The 25,232-nt window shown below is 38.6% G+C and overlaps 2 protein-coding genes across 13 annotated transcripts in view; both read right to left on the reverse strand.

Moving 5' to 3' along the window:
- Positions 1 to 6,935, reverse strand: part of Shal (potassium voltage-gated channel protein Shal) — a 116,835-nt gene extending 109,900 nt beyond the window's left edge. For 4 of the 8 annotated variants that reach the window (XM_069118600.1, XM_069118598.1, XM_069118597.1 and 1 more), the window contains exon 1: positions 2,525 to 6,935. In XM_069118600.1, the coding sequence (XP_068974701.1) occupies positions 2,525 to 3,639 (1,115 nt within the window). In that variant the 5' untranslated portion in view covers positions 3,640 to 6,935. The remainder of the gene's footprint in view (positions 1 to 2,524) is intronic. The other 4 variants (XM_069118593.1, XM_069118594.1, XM_069118599.1 and 1 more) reach the window with 3 other exon arrangements.
- A 6,540-nt stretch (positions 6,936 to 13,475) lies between these two features.
- RhoGAPp190 (Rho GTPase-activating protein 190) lies at positions 13,476 to 25,109 on the reverse strand. 5 transcript variants are annotated; one of them, XM_069119258.1, is made up of 25 exons: positions 24,851 to 25,109; positions 23,896 to 23,976; positions 23,274 to 23,620; positions 22,282 to 23,192; positions 21,995 to 22,204; positions 21,759 to 21,770; positions 21,369 to 21,555; positions 21,165 to 21,280; positions 20,940 to 21,092; positions 20,618 to 20,856; positions 20,319 to 20,520; positions 20,078 to 20,248; positions 19,752 to 20,003; positions 19,505 to 19,683; positions 19,197 to 19,380; positions 18,894 to 19,102; positions 18,387 to 18,800; positions 18,068 to 18,307; positions 17,798 to 17,989; positions 17,335 to 17,387; positions 16,895 to 17,252; positions 16,685 to 16,816; positions 16,564 to 16,614; positions 16,384 to 16,480; positions 13,476 to 16,308 (listed from the first exon to the last, which is right to left on the reverse strand). In XM_069119258.1, exons 3-25 carry the CDS (start codon positions 23,442 to 23,444, stop codon positions 16,110 to 16,112), a joined length of 4,932 nt encoding a protein of 1,643 aa, XP_068975359.1. In that variant the 5' UTR covers positions 23,445 to 23,620; positions 23,896 to 23,976; positions 24,851 to 25,109; the 3' UTR covers positions 13,476 to 16,109. The 5 variants fall into 5 exon arrangements, with proteins under 5 accessions (XP_068975359.1, XP_068975360.1, XP_068975361.1 ...); XM_069119259.1 differs by having other exon boundaries at positions 23,855 to 23,976; XM_069119260.1 differs by lacking the exon at positions 23,896 to 23,976.
- Between the last annotated feature and the right edge of the window lie 123 nt (positions 25,110 to 25,232).

The following is a 25,232-nucleotide window of genomic DNA, read 5'->3' on the forward strand; positions in this document are numbered from 1 at the left end:
CATACCTGTACGCTGGAAAACGGAACTCGCGATAAGAGCCTGCATCTGTCTAACGTATTCGATGTTCAACTTTGCTTTAAATCAAATTTCGTGGCCCAGTGTATATATAAACGAAATTAATTGACAAGACACATTTTTTAATTCGCAATATAATGTAACGAAGTTTTACATCGGAAGCGGATCTGGAAGAAAGAAGGAGAAGATTGAACCAACGACACGCACGAATTTCCTGAAATATCGCAAACGTTGGAAAGAACCATCCGATCAGAATCGGAATCACACCTGAGTTCTAATCGATTTCTGTCAACAGTCGTGTTTTATACATTTAAACGCGTGCAACAATTTAACGAAGCGCGATCAAAATTATCAAAAGCAACGTGCTGAAGCGTAAATGAAAATACGAGCACTCGAGAGAGACAAGAACGAAGAGACGGACGAAGAAGAAGACAGAGAGCAGTCTAAATCGCAATATGTAATTAACGAGGACAATGTGAAAACGCTGCCTATTATTAATTCCATAAACGCTTGTATCTGAATGGCCGCGTCCTAACCTGTGCAATAATGAATCGTGATTATCCTTTAATGAACCACATACATTGCTCGATCTACGTCCATCGGAAAAATTGATTAATCAACCGTCCATTGTTGTTTCTTTCGATCTCGCCGCAAAACGATTGTACGCGAATGATAAATCTATTCATCCGGGCTATTCTGAATCTCGTTATCGAAACTATCAACTTGTTCGTAGCCGTTGAAAAACTTCATAGCTCAACGAGGCTATATATGCTGCCAGCGTGATCGTGGATCAGAGGAAACGCAGTTTGGCGCAGTAACTTTTTAAAACGACTAGCCACGGCTGGATAGTTGCCTCGAACGAACGCTTGTTCGAGAGAGGCAGAGAGGTGTTAGAATTGCGAAAGAGCACTCCGATTCATTGGAGCCTTTTTACACTTCCTAAATTTCAAATTGGATCACGATGGATGAAAGTCGAGCAACGGGATCAGCCTGAAGCATTTTCCGTTGAACATACGACGTGAACACGAATTTGGCTCTCGCACGAACGACAAGACCACCTAAACCAGACCACCCGCTGCGCGACTAAGATTACGCTGATTGTCAGCTGTCCGTGCGAAAACGAAATGAAAATACCATTGACATAGATTTCGTTTGACGGTCGGAAATAGAAGCAGATAGAGATAGGACGTTGTCCCTTTCCGGAAGCGAACAGACTGAATTTTTCCACTATACCTACTGTCGTCATTCCCCTAACGTTATTATTTCCGATACAGGGGGTCGTCGAGGGACGACGAAATGCGCTACATTTGTATCGAGATTCGTATAGAGTTTGATCCCCTGGGAACGTTAATATTTCCGAATGGCTGTATGAATCTGTTCCGTGCAGAGAGAAAATTCCCTAATTTTTTCATCGTTCCGTCGCTTCTTGTAAATATTCAGATTTTCTTATATTACGCGAAAGATCGTTCAGCTCCTATACGGAAAACAAGACATTATTCATCGATAGGTAATAAAACCGAAAAAAGAGATGGTTGAATTTTTTAAACGCTCTTTATCAATTCTGCTGTATTCACAACGTTCAAACTTTTATAAAATCCACGTTGTTCCCCCCTCTGCAATATTCTGACTAAAAAAGAAGAAACACGTCTCTGGGAAATCGAAAAAAAAATAAAAAAGAATTGAATTTAGTTTGCGATAGAGAACGAACTTCTCCCTTTCGCGAAGGAGGCAGCGTTTTTGGGAGATTAAAAACAAACACAAGAGTCGGGATTCACCCGGTTTCGTGGCCACATTGTTTGAGAAAGCACAGAAAGGATCGGTCACTGTAATTCACAGCTAAGGAGGGAAAGGAAGGGAGATAAGTTTACGACGAAAACGGAAAGGGTTAAAACGCGAGAGACGTGGAAGAAATTGTCAGCGAGACTTTCGGAGTCGGTGCTTCTACTTTACTGTAGATATTTAGAAAAAGCAGCGTAGCTCTTCGAGGTAAAAAGGTCGACAACGACCTCTGTTTAAAAATATCACTGGAGACTGGTACTTGTTCCAGCTTCGGGCGGTTTACACGGAGCCAATTACTTTCACAGATGCACCCGTTACTTCTGTTTCATTCGACACATATCCAGTCGGAGCTACGAGTTACCCTGGCTATCTCGGTACTCCGTACATTCCCGATAACGTTAGAGTTCCATATTAGGTCGAGATATGTTACTTTTAACGTTTCGTTATTCGATACATTCTTATCTCAAAAAATTATATGACGCATTGTTTTTCTCGGAATTTTCATGGAAGCACGAGAAAGACTCGAGAACAAAAAGTCAAGGAAGTAAGAAGCGGTATATCTAAACTAGATCTTAACATTGTACAATCTTCAGCGAGCGTTAAGAGAAAACATTTTCGCTCGTCGCGTGAGTTCAGGCTAAATTGCCACAGCATACAAATAAATTGCTGTGGCTGACTCGGAAGCCAGATCATTAAACTGAAGAAAAGTGAAATGCAAATCACAACTCACCCTAAGGTAGTCATCGTGACGATGGTGTACCAGAATGCGGCAGGAATCGAGGTGAAGTTCGTTCCATCGACGTTCTTCTCCGCGTAGAACATCACTGTGGCGAATATGATGATGGCCATGGCCAAGGAGAAGACGAGGAAGCCAAGCTCCGAGGCGCAAGACTTCAAGGTGTAACCGAGAATCCTTAGACCTTGCGAGTGCCTGGAGAACTTGAAGATCCGGAACACACGGAAGACGCGCAACGTAACGAAAGCACCGGATACGTCGTCGTTGTCGGTGATGCCGAGACCAATATAGTACGGGAGAATGGCGACCACGTCGATGATGGACATGACGGATCGCGCGAACTTGCACCGACTCGGGGCCGCGAACAGCCTCAACAGATACTCCGCGGTGAATATCATGACGCACGCGGTGTCCAGACAGAAGAAGACGATCTTGTAACGTTCGCCGCATGAAAGCGTACCGGCGCGTCCCGGACGATTACCGCACGGCACGGTCTCGACCACGTTCGCCAGCACGCTCACGGCGATGAAGAAACCGGTTACATAGTAAAATACCAAAGCCGCCGTCGAGATGTGTGGATTCTGAAACGCCCTCCACATCTTTTGCCTGATGTCGAGTAACTGCTGAAGATTCTGATCCCCATTCTCGCTCAGCTTGTCATCCATCAAACGTTCCGCGTTCTCCCGTTTCCGATCGCGATAATCTTCGTAGCAACAATCGCCGATCACGTCCGGCAGGATACCAAAGAACGCCAACTCTTCGTCGTAGCTCGTTAGACATTCGTGCTTCGGATAGTGAAGCTTACCGGTTCTATAATAGTTGAGTATGTGACGGAAGATGTCTGGATCACGATCGAAGAAGTACTCCTTGCTCTCCTCGTCGTAAAAGAACTCGCGCTCGTTCGAACCGAGAAGAGTGTCCGGATACTTCTCGAGGGTGTTCCTCCAAGTCTCGAAGCGACGGCCGCTCACGTTTATCAACAGCTTTTCGTCATCGGCCTTGCGACGATCCTTGGGGATCGGCGGCGGTGGCAGTGGATGTGTCGCGATCGGCACCCAACCAATCGCCGCTGCACGGGCGAATGGCAGCCACGCTGCCACCGAGGCCATGCTCGAAGGTGGAATAGTTTTCTTTCTCTTCGCTAAATTTGTCCACCTTTCTTCCCTCCTCTTACCTCTTCTCCTTATTTGGTATTGTTACTATCGTTATTATTTTTATTAATTTGATTTCTTCGCCGTACTCCTTTTCAATTTTCTTCAGTCTCGTTCACCTCCGGACTGTTCGATAGTTAGCCATAACAATTAGTTCGCGAACGATTATCTCGACTTTGACTATATATAGAAGGACTCTGTTCATGAGACGCGCTTACGCGTTTTCGACAGCAATTCGCACGTCGAGCGACGAATAAAGATTTTTATGTCCGAATGCCGCCTTAATATTCGTAATTCGACGGCTTACGTTCTTCAAGTATATCTCCGCGTTGGTGTTTTCCTCGGTTATCGCTGTTCTTGTACCTTGATCGCATTCGTGTGTTTTCCTCGATCGCTGTTCTTCGCGTGTTCCTCGCGAATTCTACTTCTCGATCCGTCTGAAGAAATAATCCGGCTAAAGCTCAACTGGGTGGAATTGCCGGAGGAAAAGTGATAGCTCGTCCTCGAGCTGAACCAACAGAAGAGGGAATTCCTCGAAGCTTTCGTTCGACGGATCGTTCGAGTTAAAAAGTCCTCGACAATCTCCTAGCGCAGCCGGTCGTGCTCGAGGCCTGTCGCGATTCGAACGATCTATCTATCTGTATTAGCTGATCGTGCAACACCGGCGGCGTTCCCACCAGATACGTGTCGACGACGACGACGCCGACGACGACGACGACGCCGACAACGGCACCGCGATCCTAAGATCGTGCACGACCACCAAGTCCGTCATCGTATCTCGGCATTCCTTCGCTTTTATCGTTTTGTTTACTTGCCACTTGACTCGCGATATTAGCAAGAGCAGCTCGTACCAGAGAAACGCAAGCACCACGACAACCAATCGTCTCCTGGCAACTTGCCTTCCACCATCATCGATACAGAGAGTTTCCGCCTCGTACTCGTTTCTCTGCGTGTTTCCCTCTTTCTCTCTCCGACAAAGTCGAGATCGGTATCGAGCACAAGATCTTCCACCTGTTCTTCCTCGTCTCTTATCCTGGCGTGCAACGTGTAGTATTGAATTAACAGCTACGATCCGACTCTTGCTCCAGAGTATCCTCGAGAATCATCGAAACGATTCTGCTACATTGTCGAGGTCGCGAGTGCTGTGCAAAACAGAGCGACTCTTTCTACTTTCATTCACGCGTGAAACTGCCTATCGAGGCCCAGCCACGTACTCTGCAACATTCTCGTTTGAACCACGCGGCGACCGACGAAGCGTGATATTTTAATGAATTCACGACAGCTTCTCGAACCCAACGCGTACCGGACGCGTTGTTGCGTCGAGTATGATCGATGCAAACCTTCCAAGTAGAAACTCCCCGTGTTGGTTAAACACGCTCTCTCTCTCTCTCTCTCTCTCTCTCTCTCCCTCTTTTTCTTCCTCTCTCTTCCTTTCTCTCTTTATCTATCTATCTCTATCTTTCTTTGTCAATTAATTCTCGTCAACCGGATCATCGTTGTTTATCCTTTTCATCCAAAAGAAACCGAAACTGCACAACGATGTCACCTTCTTTCCGTCTTCTGCCGGTTGTACCAATCTTTGACAAAAATAACACGCGTTCTATTCTTCAAGTTGTAGTGTCGTCGATAAGAACGTTTTAAAAGGAATGAATTCGAACACCGAGCCGAATGTAGAAAGAAAACTCTTCAACAACGAACGTTCGATCGCGAATGAAGGCTTTCAACGTCCAGCAACGATTAGAATATTTTCGCGGTTTCCCCGAAGTGACTCGCGAACGGAACTGGTCTCGAGCGATTCTCGAGCATAGTCCGCGAAACGGTCAGCGAACAGTGCGTGGCCGTGCTGATTCAGCCTGTATCGTTCTCGGCACGCGCAAGCTTTTTTTACTCGCTCGAGGCCCGTTGCGGATCACACAGCACGCAAGGACCACGCTGGTTCCGTTCGTCGACGTAATACGTCAGAGCGGGGAGGCACACGAGTTAAAAGCTTCACCGGTCGCGCAGATGTTTTCCACGACGCACAGCTCTCGCGATAGACGGCACGTCGCATGCGTCACACCGTGGGCTCCTTCCTCGTGACACCACAGCTCTACAAAGCACACAGCCTCCTGATTTAACGTAAAACCGTTACTACTCCGACCGTTCGATCAGCCATGATTTTCGTCGCGATTTCGACGCTTCCACGACCGATCTGTCTTTTCCACGCCACTCGTTCATCCCTCGAGTGTTCGACCACGAAAAAAACCGGGAAACTTTCGAGAGCGTCTCGTCTCGCCCGAGAACCACTCGTCTCGCCCGAGAACCACTCGTCTCTTCCCTTTGAAAAATGCTACCTGCTCCAAATCTTTGGTCCGTTTTTTCCGCCCTTCTCGACGATATGCCCTCGATCGACACACCGCTGGTTATGGAACGGCACAGAACAGTTTACGTTAGGAGGAAGATCTGGAAGCCGGTGCTCCCGCGACCCTCCTCGTTCGACCGGAACAACCCGGCCGGAGCTTCTCTTCTCTCTGTTTACAAACGTTCCTCGAAGCGTAACTGCTCAAACTCCCTCGATGTGGTTCGTATTGTCCACTCGTGTCGTTTCATCATCCTCGCGCACAAAACTACGCTCGCCCGGCTTCGTGCAGCGTGCACCCGCTGGAAAAAGATCCGCAGGATAAACGTTGAAACAGGCTGCGACCGCGGCGATGCTCGTCAGCGTAGCGAGATGCGAATCTTCCCCTCATGGATCATTGTCCGCGTGAACGCACAGACGTCGGATATGATCGAAGAGCGTCGAGATAGGAGAACGGAGAGAGAGTGTGGTCGGTCGGCCGCGTGCGACAAGTGTAAGTGTGCGCGTCAGCGTACACGCTCGCTGGCAGACGCGTTCTCTACCGTCTGGCGTACCCGCTCGGTTGACGACTCGCGACTGAGCTACTGCTCGCGGTGCGGTATCGGTCAGGCGGTCGGTCGGTCGGCTAGTCGGTCGGTCGGTCGGCTAGTCAGTCAGTCGGTCGGTCGGTTGGTCGTTAGCTAGCTAGCTCGCTCGCTTGCTCGCTCGTTCGCTCGTTCGCTCGCTCGCTCACTCGGTGGCGAGGTGACCGGCAGCTCCGGAAGGGAAGCGTGCTGCTCTCGAGCCTCGAGCCGCCGGAGCAGCCGCGACGCAGCGCCGAGCGAACGGTCACCTAGCCAAGGTCCAAATTGATTTTTACGTCGCGGCGGCGGTGGCGACGCACGACGGTGTCCCGACGCGGCGGCGAACCGCTTCCCCGTTGCCCGGGCAACCCTCAACTATGACGTCATCCCTCCCTCTATCCTTTACGCCACCCTCGTCTCTGCTCCACCACTCTACTTCGCCACTCTGCTTTGCCACTCTGCTTGCCGTTCCCCGTCTTTGCCTATCTTCCCGAATCCCCAGGTCCTTCCTCTTTCAACTTATCCACACCCCTCTCTTCTTCCCACGGCTTACCTTACCTGCTTTCGTTACCCTTCTCTTTTCGACAAATTCTCGGATATCTGTTTATTCGTTTGTTTGATTCCATCGCCGTTTCTCTTCTTCGACTCTCACCGTGTGTTCGTTGGCTGCGCGTATGCGCGCGTCAAGAGATATGCCTCGCGAACCTTTCGCTTCGCCGCTTCTCCCTTGCGATTGAATTTAAATGTAGGTTTATGGGGCTACGCATGCTCCGGCCTTGTTCGCGCGACCGACGTCCAATAATTCCACGATCTTAATTTGCCTCCCTGCGCGTTCCAACTTTACACCAATTCCTCGAACGCGCGACCTCCTCCACCTGTCCTTCCTATACGTACACTGTACATGTTAAATTAGAAGTTAATCGAAATCGTTCTCTTCGCTGTTAGATTCTATCTTCCTAATAGTTTGTATGCTTGTAAACGCTTGATTACATTACATACCCACTTGTATCTTTCCGTTTAGGCCGTAGCTTATTTTCTTCCGTAGCACGTACGGAATCTTCATGCTGCAACCAATTACGCGTTAGCCCCATTTTCTTCTCCGCTCTACACGGTTTTCCTCTCCCCTTTACCGCATTCTCCACAGTCACCATTTCGTATTCCATCTCTTGCTCGCGCCTATCGTGCCCCTTGTTTCTTCCGCTTCTCCTTAAGATCCAGGGTTTCACGTCACTACCACTCGCTTCTCTTCCTCCCTTCCGTTGCTTCTCCACTTTTTTTGCTCGCCGCTGCTTTTCCGGTTTCAGCTTAGACGGCCCTCCTTCGTTCCAGCTCTCCCTCGTGCTTTCTGCTGTTTTTACGCTGCCTCTTCTCTTATTTTGTCGCGCCTTGTTATTGCCGCACTCAAACCCTAATCTTCCACCTTTCCTCTTGGAAAAACGCCTCACACCGAACTTCTTACCCCCGTTTCCTCTAGTTTTCTCCGAGATTTTTATCATCGGCTAAACTTATACCGTTTACCTGCGAGAGACGGTGGCAGTCGGGATTTTTTCCTAACTCTTCCTTGGCCGTATTCTATACGGTTCACCGTAACCGACTCCTTAACGTTAATTGAACCTGGAAAATCCATAAAAGGGGACCGTCATCCCATCGTCATTCCCTTTGTGATACGGTACGATGTCACGATTATTCGGTGATGCCTGAATATTCGCGCAAAATCACGAGTCGCGTGAATAATCTCACGAGTACCAGGACACGGCCAGCTGATAACCAGCTTGTCCCGAATATGCAAATACTGGCGTCATATTTGCGACGATTAGCCAGCCAGTTCTAGTAACGCGCTTTGAATTTTCATTCATTTCGGCAGCTTCTGTTTCCTCGTTTTTCAATGAGACTCGTATTACGGTGACGGGCGAAATACATTGCCACCGTTTCATATGAATACTGGTACTTAATACTGACACTTAATTTAAACTAGAAATTATTCAAAAGGCTCGTATTACTTTCCATCGGGCACACTATAGATTTTCCAACTCTTATTTTTCTCGATGCATGAAATACAGATGCTAAACTAACCCAGAAAGCCGAAACTAATAGTTACGTCACGGATCGAACGTTTTCGAGTTGAACGAGTGACAAAGTGCAAACGACGCAACGTAATCAAGCTGGCAGATGACTGCGAGTCATACAGAATACGAAGAAGTGGAACTTGCTAATGGCTACGCGTCGAAAAGGGAGAAGGGAGCAAAGTCTGTCGTGAACGTCCTGAAACCACTTCGGGTTGTCCAAGACGAAACGAGTGATGTATGCCTCGCCGGCAGGTAAACTGACGACGCTAATGAACGTGCGAAAGTGTGCAACCTCAAAACGCAAGTGCATATCCTCTAGCACGAAGTGTAACGTCCGCTTAAGTGGACCTGAGTTCGCGCTTTCTCCGGTTTCCGGCGTACCTCACGAACTCTTTAAGCCTCCGTTTAATTCTTTGTCCGGCCTCGTGAAAACGAATCCTTGCACGGCATTTCGCTCTGCTGTTTTTTTTTTCTTCTTCTTTTCTTATTTTTTTTCTCCAGAAGTTAACGATCAAACTTCACCGTCGTCGAAGATCAACGGAACGACGACTTTTAAGAAGTTGAATTACAATAGCATCGAAGAAACATAGGTAAACTATTCTTTGTCCTTCCATTGATTTATCTAAAAAGTTTCATCGGGTTTCAGGCGATCCCCGTCCAACAAAGTAAAAGTTTCGTCCATCATTTACGTCGACCTCTTGGCCCGTTTTCAATGTTTCCACAAAAATGGCCGGCGAGGATACGGCCTTGTTGCCATCAGATAATCCTGCCTCCTTAATTTCTGTTGATCCTACCAGATCAAGGATCGAAGAGTAGCTGACTCGATATCAGCCGAGAAAATGTTGCCCGGATGTAGCCAGAGAGTTTGCCGTCGCCGACGATGTTCCTACTGCGAAGCTTTTAATCGGATTTCAACTTTGCTCGTGGAAGAAACAACAATTCCCTTTCTCGTCTGGACATATCGCGCTTTTATCTGCTCGCGACAATGGGAGATCAGTGAATCGAGCGCTACTGACGTTCAATGGAATCCGATGACAAACGATTCTCGTTATGAAGAACGAAATTCATCGAGAACACCACCACTGTGTATCGCTTTCGATCGATAAAACTATAATATAAATGCAAGGGGGGAAAGATTCGAAAAGTAAAATTCGAGAAGGTAAAATGCTCGACGTCAACGGATTTGATTGAGGTGGCGTGTTAATTAAAAATTCCAAGCGTCGAAATTAAAGAAACTGTTTAACAGTTGGTCCACGGATACGTAAAAATCGCTTGAAGTCCGTGGAACGACGTAAAAGAACTTCCTTTCGCGTTGGCCAAATGTTTCGTTGAAAAAAGAACGTAAAGGGAAAACCAAGAGCAGGAAAGAAACGCGAGAAAGAGAAACGAGCTCCAAATCGTCGACCGTCACTAATTCGAGTTCGTTTTAAGCTCCTAGTTCTCCATTTTGGTTTTCAGGGGACACTTTGCAGTCCGACCACGCCGTCCTTATCCTTTGCGCGTGTAAATATCACGAGAAAAAACGATCTTCACGACGCTATTCACGATTAAAATCCTTTCCTTCATGGAAACCAGCTAAGAAAGGAAAGGGAACCAGCCAAGATGGAATTGATCCCGTTTGTCTATATATCGAGCGATCCCTCGAGAAGACTAGTTGAAAAATTATCCTCGACACGAGCGAAGGCGTGAAAATTAATTCTGAACTGTTTCAGGTCTTTCCGAGGGAAAATTGCCGCCTCGGACTAACAGTAACCGAAAAATATACCAATGTTAAGCAACTTATTTGGATCATTTAAAAAGTGAGCCGATTTCTCCAAGTCTACGGGAAAAATGAGAAGGATATTTCGTAGGAGATGAAATAGAAAAGGTGTGGACTCACCGGGAGAAGATTGGAAATGTTGAAAAGTTGTGATTCGGCTTATTGCGACGATCACTCTTCACGGAGAGGAAGGAACTACGATTACCCTCGATTTCCAGAGTTTCACGCTGCTTACCTGAAGAACACGCAAGAAAAAAACAATATGAAACAAAAGAGAAAAATCGAAGGAGCAGACAAATTTCGAACGAGAACATTAATTCCGCTGGTGAAACGAAGCACCTCGTTGCAACGATATTCCAACATTTTTCACTTTTAAACTCGAAATACGGCTAAAGTGAATTATAGATTGCCTACCATCGGCCGACTCCAGGAATGTAGCAGCAAGGAAATGAAAGCGAGCTACCGAGAACGACTTGCAGCAGGGCAATTTCCAAATTTAAGATTCTTCATGGTTTATCACTAAATAGTTTGCCTCTCGTTAATTCACGTATATTTTTTTTCTTTCGCTTTAAATCGAGCTCTTGCAAACAAAGTCGCTGAATCATAACACAAGAAACATACATTCGCAGATGATCCAAGATCCAAAACTAGCTTGTGTTTCCCTTTGCTCAGATGTATCCATCTGTTAGGACGAAAATACTCCACGTTGATGAACATACAAATTGAATAAAATAACTTAAATATGAAACTATGCTACGTTCGTGACTCTGCTCGAATTCTCTTGCGTCAATTGCTAATTTCCCTATTGTTTGGGCGGTTTTTGCTTTTTTAAAACCTCGTTAATTTTCCTTTTAAAAAATGTATACATTGATATCTCAATGAGCAGATAATTCGTAGCGAAAAAGAGAGAATAGTGGACAACGTTGAAATTGAACATAAAAGACATCTTTACTGCTGAAATATTTCTTGAGCACATTTTTCATTTCCATCGTTATTATTATCAAGCAGCTTTGTGCAAGCGTTGTACACCTTATTTATCGATTTCACACCAATAGTACATCTAATCTTAAGCGAAGACTCTTAACAGATCCTCAAAGATCCTTCAAGTGATCGGCGCTTTTCTCTTGATGAGACTATCTGGCAAGTACGAAGGAGTATAAAAAGGTAGATCCATAGTAATTGTCGCATTACAATTATATATCAAACTAACAATTTTACGATACTATACAAATACCATAAAAATTTAAGTATCCTTTCCCCTCTCGTGTCTAGTAACTTGATAGTTTAAACTATTCTATTAGTTAGTACTCTCTGGTAGAGTCAGTTTATATAAAAAGTACATACAGATATATTTTTTCATCTTTTTCTTGCGAGGGAAACAGCTCTAACAAACCCGTCAGGAAATACACGGAAAATCGTGTCACCTTTCTTGCTACTTCTCTATTTTATACTATGCTCTCTTCTGATATAAAAATTCTCTTTTCAAGATGTAGAAATATCCGTTGGCATGATTTTGAGATATCCTTCGTAGTAAGCGGAATGTTATGGAGGACGAAACGAAGCAGGTTGTATTTCAGCAATATCACTCTCAACGATACGGAAATATAAAGAACAATTTTAGAAAAGTGACAAGAATTTCATCTCGTTGATATAGTACCTTAAAGTAATGTTTTAAATCAAATTCCACCATGTATAATTTCCTGTATATTTTAACTTACACCGTATATCCTCTTTTTGTAATTTTTGTACGTGCACGTTTTATAAAATTCAACATTAGTACAACATTGTACAACAGAAGATTAACATTAGTACAAAAATTGTATGTAAATACTTGTGTTAAATATTTCATATTATTCTATGCATTTTTTGTTAATAATAAACGTTATTACATACATATTTGCTATTTATAGCTGGGCTGAACATCGTACGACAGATTATGAACGAATTTATCGAAAATCATTCGGCTTTTCATTGTTCGTAATACTAAATTGTTCGCGAAAAAATCACTTTTTATTAGACGTTGTAATTGGTAAAGTTTCGAGACAATGCAATGGAAGCACGATGTTTTCAATGCAATCTTCTAAAAAACGAATTTAAAAGGATATCGTTGAAATAAGAAATCTTGATCATTTAATCGAATACAGTATAAGTTGCTCGAGGAAACTTTTAATAGTGAAAAGTTTCTTTGTTCAAATACAATGTTTAATATCAATATCGGTACAACAAGGACAAACTGTATCCATTTTCATGTGCATTATCATTATATATACATTTGTATCTTCCTATGTATATATATATATATATATATATTTATATTTGTATTTATGCATATATATATATGAATTATTTACAAAAGTCGTTACATGTATAAATAACGATATTTAGAAACACGCAGCTTTCTCAATGATTATAGTACACTCCCTGAATGATGATAGTGAATGAATCGAAAAGTTCATAATTAGTCATTGATTAGTGCGAATGAACAGCGACTCTGTGCGAGATATTCTCGAGTTGTAAGAAATCATTGAACAAGAGAAAAGTGAAATCGAAGGAATCGGTGAATGGGGGAAAACAACAACGCAGTGTTCTGCGTGCCAGAGGCCCTCAATTCTGGCAAAATGAAAATCCACAAATTCGTGTAGAATGAATGAGTGCAAGCTTCCAATTTTCTAATGTAAATTTAGTCTTCCTAAATTTGTGAAACCTTGATATTCTTGAAATACGCGGAATTTACGAAGGATGTCATTGGAAGCGTGGAGAGAAAAAGAGCGGAAAATCGATGGAACTTACGACGACGTAACGTCAAATTAACGATGAAACGGAGCAGAACTTAATTCTTCCTCTTCCGAAAAAATATTTTTAAAAAGATCCATATAAAAGAAAATAGAAAAATAATGACATTGGAGAGCACTGATTCGCAAAAATTTGTCAACTGGAGAGAAAACATAAACAAAAAGCATACTTAGAGGGATGGCAAAACATAAGAGAATAATACGCAACGAAGATCAAGGATAAAAGAGAATCATTGTCAAAGGTATAACGAACAGGTGTTCGAAAAATTTAGCCAGTTTAAATTCAGCGACAATGACAGAAATCATGTCATTATTATTTCAGACAGAATTTGATCCATATCCCAGATCTCACACGTAACATCGACGTCTCTGTTCCTATTAATAACATTATACAATTATGTACGTACGAATGTATAAAATTCTGTTTTTTTTGTTTCATTTTACGACTAATACGGGAATGTACGATCCGTTGTTTGTCGCTAAGCGCCCTCGCGGCGCTGGTTAAATCATCGAAATATCGTTACAACGATTTTCTTATAAATACGACAAAATTTATCGAGAACGAACTCGTCGAGATCGGACAACCTTATCGAAATGGTTTCTTTCTTTTCCTTTCTTTTCCTCGATTCATTTACCTGCAATATATTCATCGCCAAAGGAACATGAACCTCGTCGAATTCGCGCTCGACAAAACCGGAAGTAACTTCAATCGTTACTCGCGGGAATGTTTCTTGTTATAGTTCGGATTATCGAGTAAAATAAAAAAAGAAACAAACTTGCTCACAATAACTCCATTGTCGATCAATCGTCGATTGACTTACTTGATCCTACTTTTCTTTTCTTTCTTTTCTTTTTTCTTGCTTGACGATTCTTGCTTCCGAACATTTCATCCTCAAATGATGTACGGTTACATTATGATCGTGACAACTACACATGGTATGGCACACCTACGTGTGAATTCATCATTATTCGAAAAGATTTCGAATCGGACCACATTCCGCATTAATAGACGAAGATGTTTTGCACGCTGGAAAATCAATTAATGCTAACATACACTGATCGTAAAACAATAGCTTCATTTCAACAAAGATCGCATCTATTACGTTAAGCGTCATTGAACAATCCTTTTGCCTTTCTCGATAGTTACTATTATACATTATTAAAAACAAGTAACTACATCACAGTTCTAATGGCTCAGTCGTTTGATCCGTTGATGCGTTCGTATTATCGAATTTCATCTCATCTTCAGAACAGTAACGACGATCGTCAGAACCTTTATCCATGGGAACACATAAAAGTTATCATATGTGTATGAATTTAGAATAATGGTTTTTACCAAAAGAGAATTGTATTTCGGGATAACGCAGCAGGTACAAGAGCAAAATGGTTGAACAGTTTGACGATCGGTTACATATCCTGTGACCGTAGTATTCTAAAGCTGTTCGAAAAATAAAATGTAACGTTGATAAGTACCTTTTGTAAATACAGACGAAAGCTGATACACAAATACAATATGCGATTAAAAACACGAACCTTCGTCTATTATTTAATTATTTTTATCAAATATAACATGCATCGCGTAAAAAAAGATAAAAGCGATTTGTGTAAACATCATGGCGACCATTGAATAATCTCGAAAGTATCGGTCGATAATCGATCCTCGTAATTCTCGTTATAAACTTTTCGTAGCTTACAATCTTATAATCTTATGTACAATTGTTCGCTTTATGAAACTTGAAAAAATGTCTGTGAGATTTTAGGTAAAGTTCTTAGCATTTAGTATTCCCGTGATCTGTTACAAATACGGAAATCTTCAAGATTTACCTTAATAATTAGAACCATATCAATATCCTTACAATCTTCTTGATATAAACGCTTATTCGCTGCACATCTTGAAAAAATCGCAAATACATGTAACGCTTTTCATTTCCTTCATCTTTTTCTCTTTTTTTTTTTTTTGTTCGTTTTTGTTTTTCATTCAGACGGAATGGATATATTATGCATTGTATCACCAATGAGCTTAAATAGCTCTATTAAATCAAACTAAATATTCTGAAATACTGGTTCGAGAAAGAGATTTACACTGATTAAATGCAAATTAAAAATGCCTTCCAGACTAAAAACGATAATCGATTAACCGAAAAATTAAATTTTTCATAGAGATATTTTGATGTTTTGATATCGTTGCTATATAAAAACGCGCATGTATTAGAGAAAATTTGTATACCTCGTACATTTTATAGTAATGTCTTTAACACGTTTTAGAATATGAATATTTTTTTATAAGATTGCGCCATTTCTCTTTCTCTCGCTTTTTATCTTTCCCTCCCTCCTTCACTCTCTTTCTCTTTCTCTCACACACACGCATACACGTTGCATACAATAAACAGATCTTTTATTTATAGAAGAACATAAAAACAGAAGGTGAAGGAAAACAAGAAGATCAGATAAAAAAGCAACATCGAGCTCACTACGAGTATTCGCTATTATCAAATATCGAGACTTACACCTAAATATATGTTAATAAATACATCGCTCTGAATACATCCAACATGATACATGCATACTTTTATGACACGTGGATTGACTTTTTATTATTCGCATTATTATCGGGCCTGCAAACAGCCATCATTAGGGCCATTAATCTATCACTCCGTCAGTCACACTTCGCAATGAAACGAGTATGTAAACTTAAATTAATTTGTTCGGTCTTTTTCACGTTACAAGAATTATCCTAGTCGTAGCTCAAATGCACTACGATCAAGTCACGGTATATAAACATAACAAGACCAATCATTATTCGTAATCATAAGGACTAAACGGAAATAATACACACCGTATTGAAGTGTAATTATTTCACATTACTCGTACAAGCCCTAACTGTACGATTCGAAATAATGTAGTCTTTCACTACACCATTACGATAGCTTCTTCACCACAAAAGAGGAAAGGATATTGATCTATCATCGTCTGAACAACATCTTCTAAGTATGGTCTCATTGCTTCAAATCTGCCAAGATCGTTAAATTCTATAGGCAATAAAGTAGGCCACCAGCAGATTGCCAAATTTTTACTGTCCATACTGTTCAGCTTACAATTTTCAGCCACTCTAAAAATATATTAATTTTGCATTATAATGATTAATACTTAGATAATCTAAACTATAATGATAATAGAAACTTACTTTACAAAATGATGAAAGATAAATTTAAGTACATCAAAATTAATTGGATTCAATTTGTTGAGCATCAAACGTAGTGCCAATAGTCTGCAGCTTCGATCTATAATAAATCATAGATATTCATCTTAAACTATTGTCTTTTTAATCTCTTTATTTTGTATAAATTTACTTAATGATACTTACCTTCCATATTCATACATGTTGCGGACATCGGTTTGCTAATACCACGGGCACCTAAGCAAAAAAGAGTTAGCTTCAGCTTTAAACAAACATTTCGGTTAATGTTAAAATTATTATAATTTACCCGAAATGTCCTCGAGTTCGCTCATTCGTTCTTTGTCAATCAATGGTGGTAGCCTTTTCGAAAAAAAGTCTTTTAAAGCAGTCGCAACAGCATTTACAGGTATGTCCAATGAATGTATGTCCACGTTTCCATCTGCAATAATAAAACAAGTTCAAACGAATATATAAACAAAAATTAATATTTAGATATGAAATCATAGAAAAGACTTACCTTCTTCAAACTTTTGAAAGAGGAGTTCAACGTGTGCTCTATTTCCAGGAACCCTATATATCCCTTCAGAATCTAATCCTTCATCTTCAATAAATTGCACACATTTTTCGAGAAACAGAGGTATTCGATTTGTTTCACTTTGTGCAAAGTCTTCAATTAGCGGTTGTTGATTCATACTTAATGCTGAACTAGGGCCTTTAGTTTGTTTTATTTTTTCTTGCTTCTTTTTCTCCCTTTCCTTTTCCTTCTCCGCGTGTTTTTTAAGCTTCTCCTCTTTTTGACGACGCTTCTCTAGCTTCTCGTCTTCTTTCGCTTTTTGTTTATCCTTCTTTCTGTTTAATTTATCGCCATCTTTGACCTTATTTAAAATACCAAAACGAATGTCTTCAACAAAATTTGTACAGAGATTTAGCTTTACTTTGCCGTATGTTTTTACTTACACTGGGAGAATTAATTTCTCGTGGAGACGAAACATCTAAACTGGATTCATCATCTGGAATGTTGCCAAAGGTAATGTCACTCCCCTCCTTTACCAAAATGATAATAATTTCATGCAATATCAAATATATAAGAAGAAATAATTCAGAGCAAACCTTCTGTTGTATCCTGTCTGAACCATCTTAAAAAATTATTGGGAAAAATTCTACAACTATTATTTAAAATTTGTGATATTAACAATTCATTAAAATCCTCGCAACCTTTATTCTTGACAGCTATTTCGAATTAATAAGTAATCAAACTAATAGTACAATTACAGAATCGGAACAATGGCGATAAACCTTTTCTAAAACGCGTAAGATATGAAGCATGCACACAAAAGCTACCAAACATTTTGTATTCTTTTTTAATATCTTTTAGCATGCAAAAGATTTATATTATGACACTAATAACAATCTTACTTACAGGAAGCACTAAACATTTCTTGAGTCATATGTTTTACATTGTAGGGATGTTGTAATGATGTAGGTAGATGTTGTGGCAATGAATTTCCAAATCTTTTTCGTAGACTAGCAGCAGCGTGTTTATATTGTTTTGCTCTCGATCTCGAGTGGTCCGGATCACTAGATTCGGAAGAATCTGGTGTTTCACTAGACACTAATAAGAAAATCGTCATATAACGTATTTTAATAATGAAACAATTGACAGAATCATCATAATAAATGCATATAATACCTCTTTCTGTAGGATTTACTCGCCAACTTTTATCCTCTTTAACATTATAATTCAGACCAACAATACCATCCCCACTTCCCATGCTAGCCAATGATGGGACTTTAGGTGCAGCGACAGGTATAGCCGTACGCTTTTTTCGTATCCTTTTGTGCGATGGTGGTTTTTTGTTTACTTTACCTAAGACATCAGCAACCCTTTGTCTCTCCAAAGAACTCCATTCAGAATCAGAATCACTGTATGCTATAAAATAAATTATATAATTAATGAACATATATGCATGAATGAACTCCAATAAAAACTTTTTTAATTGAACCCTTACAGGGTTGTCCTTTCTCGCGTCTGTGACGTAACTTAGGTTTATTATTTCCGATAGAATCTTGTACTGAAGCATACATATAATCGCCATCGTAAGAAGGATATAGGCTTGGTACAACGTCTTTAACTTGGGCATATTCAGAACCTAAATCTACCAATTCAGGTGTAGCAAGAGGAGCATGACCCATAGTTATCTTCGGACCGTGTTCATCCTTCTCACCTACTGTCATTCTAGCTATGGCATCTGTCACATTTGAGAAATCTTTTAAATTTATTTTACCAGGTTGTTTTAAAGTTTGGCTATTTCCTTTCGGTCGCGGTTTTGCCTGGGAAATATGACGCCTGCCTGTTGTGAAAGCTCTATGGGAGTAACTATTAGTTACTCCATCTTGATGCATAAATGTATCTTTCACCCAACCTATTGCGATAAAAAAAGTATAAAAAAAATGAAATCATATTTAAGAAGGTATTTTGTCATCACTCCATTTCATTTCATTATTATAAAACTAACCGGATAATTTGTTTGTAATGTCTCCTGGTTTTAACAGATCTCTCTCTCTTTCTTCTCTATAAAAATCTACTTGGCTATAAATATCACTGTCGTCACTAGGCGTAGCTCTATTGTCTGCAAACTGTTCATTTAATCCCGTGTCTCCAAGATCACCATCAGGAGTTAATTGCTCGTACGATTCGGAACCACTTCTGAAAGTTACAGACATACTACTTCACATTAGATTTTTGAAGTACAAAGAAATTTTTATGGTAATCACAATTAATTAGATGACATTTTAAGGAGTGGTTTCAAATTACTTACCCATCATCTGGTGTTTGAAGGTGATAACTTTCATGTCGTGGCGGCGGCATAGGATGTAATGCAGAGTATTCCAGAGTTCCTTCGCCACTATCATTCAGATTACCTGGCTCTTCCATATTAAATGCTTGTTCAATTTCAGGTTTTTTCTCCCATACCTCTTTGAAGAATGGAGTATAAAATGCCGCTGTAATATATATATATATATATATAATGTGTAACACAATGTGTATTTAAAAAACGAGATATTAAGTTAAACTAAAAAATTTGATGTTAAAAAGTAAGTAGTGTCTTTAAATACTATAGCATACTCTTTTGTTGGCAACTGGATGCTGAGGTCATAAAATGCGCTTGCAATTTATCCGCAATTGCATTTCCTTCCGTGATAAGTAAATGACTTAAATCATTACTGAAGAAAGCATTAGCACCTCCAGTATCGGTCACAGCCATTATTTGTATCGGTAAGTTTGGTATATTCATGGAAAATGCACTATGAAAAAATGTTGAATTAAAATGATATAGTTTTGAAACATATAAAAATGATTATATTACACGTACTTAAGGGTTGCAAGTGATGCTTTCCTTTTTGTAGAATAAACCAATATGAAACCATGTACTAATTCGTCCCTAAATGCATTTGCTCCATGGAAACTAGAAATAATAACTTCAACTCTTCGTTTCGATTCTCCTAGAAATGTTTCTAAAACAATCGATCGATCGCCACTAAGGAAACAACATTGATGATTAAGTAAAGGACCGAGTACGTTCTCGACAGAATACGGATCCCCACAAAACATACACATTATTATTCTAAAATAAAAATAATATTGATATATTTTCTCTCTTCTTAACACATAATATAATCTGCTTAAAAATTATCTTACCTAATATCCGGTTCCAAACATTCAATAACACTTTGGTAAATATTTAAAAAACCAGCTCTGTGATTTATAGATTGTATAAGTTGCTGCAATGCATCTTTCACAAGCGGAGCAGGGAACCTCTTGTCTTGCTCCAAATCCTCTATGCAGACATCGATAAATGGACACTGTAGACTAATGTAAAAATTGACTGTTAATTTTTTTCTATCTACAACAAAATATAAAGTACATGAGTAATTAGTACCTATCAGCAAGATTTTGACCCTCTTTCCTAAGTCTTATTGCTTCTAATTCGTCTATAGTTGATTCTGGCACAAACATAATAACAATAGGTAATCCTTGAAATGGTAACCTATCTTCTTGTTCTAAATTCGACAATAAAGTTTTCTCTAAAGAAGAACGAATATATTCAAATGAATAATCGTCTGCGTAAATACAGAATGAACCTGTAAATTTAAAATGCTCTTAGACTTCTATTCTATATAGTATGACTATATGTATGTATATATATATATATATAATAACTATAGCATTGTCATATACCATGAGGCATAAAGTCAGAAGTAGTAAATGAATTGTGTGGTAGTCCGACGTCACCATCGATTATTCGATATCCAAGTGTATATAACTGACAATCAATTTCTACTTCGTCGTCCTCCGTTTGTGCTCTTATTTCACGAGCGAATTCTTCACCAAGTCCACTGCTTCCAAGTATGACTAAATTTAATTGATTATTATCAGATGTTAATTGCCACTGGCTACTGTGATTCCATGAAGAAGGTCTAAAAAATCATTATTATAATAATATTGGAATATATAAGAAATTTTATTTTATCTGTCTAATTTGAAAAAAACTAAATCTTACCTGTGAGCTTTTGTTCCAAGTATACGTTCTATAAGCGCATCCATGCAATTTGGATAAGCTGGACAATGTTCCCTTATGGGACAATGTACAAAACCCAAATGTTGAAAAAGCATTAATTTTCTATCTTGATCTAGCCTATCTAAAGCCTTATACCTGTACACCATAAGAGATAATTCAAAAATATTTGTAAATTCATTTAAAAAAGAGATAATTTTAATTAATTACCTAAAATCATCCACCAATGCATCTGTTATTTCTTTAATATCATCTTGTGTTATAGTACCAGATGGTGCTATACTTTTAAAATGATAAAACAAATCAGCATGTTCTAGTAGTAGTTCCTATAATATATAGAATCAGAAAGTACAATAGAATGTAAAATATTTAGATTGTTGTTATTACTATTTATACTAAAATGTGTATCCTTACTTGAAAATTATGTTTTGCTTTCTCAATAATCTCCTTTTGATGTTGATCATATATTTCTTGACAATCATGGTGAGAAAGAGCTTCAAAGCATTCTCTGCCCATAAAAAGAACTCTAACTTCGGACAAATGCTTTCCTGGTGTAACATAGCCAGTTTCTTCCAATAATTGCTTAAACTGTTTTTTCCATCTAATGAACAATGTATTTACATAAATATTATCAAATACTTTCCTTAGTAGAATATAATTATTTATAGATTATTCATTTATGAAGTCTCAGGTATACCAAAATATATATATATATAAAAACTATAAAAATGTTAGTACAGCTAATTATATATTTTTCTAAAAAACGATATTCTAGTATGTAAAGCGATAAAAAGCACAATTTACCTTTTAGGAAGTCTGCATAAAATAAACGCCACCCAGAATAAAGCAAAGCATTAATGTATTGCACATAAGTATTATTATCTAAAATGCTGAATAACTATATAACCTTAATAACTATGTTAAAGCATGTAAGGGAAAACTAGTGATTCTTTTGCTATTTCTAAGTAGTAGAATTTCAGCAGATAATAATTATAATAAAGTATAATCAAGAAATATATGCATATGTATGTAATACTTACTCTAATCGCCGCTGTTCTTGTTGCAATATATTTATATGATTTTTGAAAACAGTTTCTGCTTCTGGTGTTTCTAAAACATCATAAGGAATCTTTGTTCCATTGTTTTCACCAAAATCACAATCAATCCACGGAATATCCTCGGGACATTCATAAAAATATTGATGAAAATCGGGATGTTCTTTTATATACTGTTGTACTGCAGACCACTCTCTATATAAATAAAATATATGGATTCAGTAAAACGACACCTTCCAATCGTAATTAGAAGATTTTAGTTGGAAACATACTCATTAATCAAATTTGTTATATCAGGACATATTTCATGAAGAATTTCAGGTAGCATATCTAAATATCCTTGAATCTTCTTTGCCACTTGTTCATCTTTCAATTTCTTAATATGTCTTCTAAATAATCTTTGGGTTGCATCAATACCAAATAATTCTACAAATGTTGAAAATTCTTTATGTTGGGCTAGTTTTTTGGATGCTTGAGACCACAATGCTCTATAGTCAGTAACATGTATTCGAATCAATCTTTGTAAAGATTCTGTAGATGCATCCAATAATTCTTTTCTAGCTCTAGCTGCTTCCGCGAATGGTGTTAGCTTACTTCGCATTTTAGTTTTATCAATCAATTGGGCCAAAATCATAAATGCCAAATCAATATTGATATTTTCATGTGCAGATGTTTCAACTATTAAAATGGAACCTTTATATTCTTTACGCATTATTAATTTTTCAGCTTCTTTTACATATTGTTCATTAGCATCATCATTTTTAGTTGTTACCAAAACTATTGGTTTTTTAGTTTTCATTAAACTGTTCAATATATTTGCTACTATTTCAATCTGTTTTTCTATAGATCTATTTGGTACAACGCTTACATCAAATACACACAAAAAGCCATCAATATTTAATTTACCATCTGGTAAAACTTTTTGTTCATATTCTTTTTCTATGCCTAATTGATTTTTGCAAATATACATAAGCTTTTCTGCACTAGTAATTTTGGTGGCTGCACATCGTTTTGCATAAGGTTCCATTTTACCACCCTTAAAAGGCTGAAATGATGCATCATCTATAAACTCTGTATGTTCTATCACTTGAAATTGATACTCTGTCCCATCCTCTGCTGTTTTTGTAACTTCACCCCAATATAGGAAATGATCATTATTCACCACCCGACCACTAAAATCTGACTGTAAAAGATAATAGCCAATTAATAAAAGAGTAATCACTGCAAAGCGTACAAATGTATCTAACACATATTTAGCTATTACCTGTGATAACACTGATATATGGTCCACATTATAATCATCATTCAAAGAACGCATAAAACGATTACACAGACATGACTTTCCAACACCAACTTGTCCTTTATCTTTCTCAGTGCCAGAAAGACCAACAACAGCAACATTGATGGTTTTGATATTATCACTTTTTCTTGCCATTTTTAAAGCTTAACTTGATTAGATCACTTATATAATTAAGTGTGAAAATAAAAATCTTTTCTTCATCAAACTTTACTCAGGACATTTTTAAGTACCACTATTAATAGTTCTTCTTATTCATTTATCTTTGCAGTTATTAAACATCAGCATTTCTCCCTTTGGTCATTGTATCAAGTCTAAAAATTTATATGAAAATCAGCATTACCTCCCTTTGGTAACATTTTCAATAAAATGCTCTTTTATTTTATCTTTCCCATTTGTTTACAACATTCATATATCATGCTTCAAATTTTTGTATGACATGCAAATTTACATATGAATAATTATGAATAAATGTTGTTTGCCAAAATTTCATTTGAGCTTTGTTAATGTAATTGTTATTATCGTAGCTTCATGAATGATAAACTAACATCATTAGAAATTAGTAATACAGATCTTTAAAAATCTTTACACTTTATCTTTTTCTGTAAAGCATAACATTCATAATTTAGCACAGCTGTGAGCAATGGTTCTTTGGAATGGCACTGTGTATCTGAAAAAAAAAATATTCATAATAGACTAATAAACAGTATTATGAAATGTTAGTTAGTTGCACTCATGTTTGCACTGATATCTTTATTATGGAAATTAGATTAAATATTCATGATAGTATCCACTTCCTGAAATTCACATTAATAAGATATGTAAAATCACATATAGAACTGCATTCATCATCACATGTATATGCACCATAAATTACATTATAAAATATGCTTTATATTAGTAAAACAAGATATGAATCAAATGACAAGCAAACATTCGAAGCAAAAGTAATTTTCACATCAACTGAATTTATTAGAGATGAAAATAAATTATTTCTCATATTATACAGGTTATGGATTCAATGAAATAAAACGTTAAAAAACTTTTCGAAACACATTTCTACGTTAACCTCCATATATATAATACGAATCTTGTAATTTCTTAATAATTAGAAATTTAACATAATAATTTTCCGTGGATATTATGTTTAAAAATAGTTACAAATAATACTACAATGATATTGTTTTTTGTTAAATCGCGAAAGAATATAATCTATAATAACGACGAAGTATTTCCATCGTGATGTAATATATAGTTATATCTCATTAAAAATACTAGGTAAAGTCATAGACTTGTTATTGAAATTTACGAGACGTGATTCATGCAGCAGAAACAAATTATTCAATGTACAAATGACAGCTACGAATAGATCAATATGCATTGTACACAACCGCGGTCAATTTTGACACTGATGATAGAGTCCCGGGATTTCGACAAATTTTAATAAGATACACGACCAATATGCATGACACGCTGTAGCTTATCCAAGCAAAATCAGAAAACCAATCAGAATATCTTGCTCCGTATAACAAAGGCTATGATACCTGTACAGATTTTTGTTCGGCAAGAGAACTATGTATTAGACCAACCGGCCGTCCCGTATAATTATTTTCTCCAGAAACTCGATCGATCCTTCACTGCTATAGAGCACGCACTCTTTCTTGATCTATTTCACGTACACGGTGCACCGAAAGGCATCTACAACTTGTCTCAATGAACGTTTAATTCCAGGTGTGTAAATAACTTCACGTCAAACATCGAGTATTGCCCCATAAAGGAGCCATCTTGGTGGGTGGGCACAAGGCGATTAATGTTTTCAGAATAGATAGTATACGTCGAACAAGAACAAGGCCGTATCTAGCATACTTCCTATGATTCATCTATATTTTAATATAGCATTTTTTCTTATGAACAAATTATTAAATT

Source organism: Bombus flavifrons, chromosome 8 (genome assembly GCF_040668555.2).
Source record: "Bombus flavifrons isolate JBK064 chromosome 8, iyBomFlav1_principal, whole genome shotgun sequence".
Classification (NCBI taxonomy): domain Eukaryota; kingdom Metazoa; phylum Arthropoda; class Insecta; order Hymenoptera; family Apidae; genus Bombus; species Bombus flavifrons.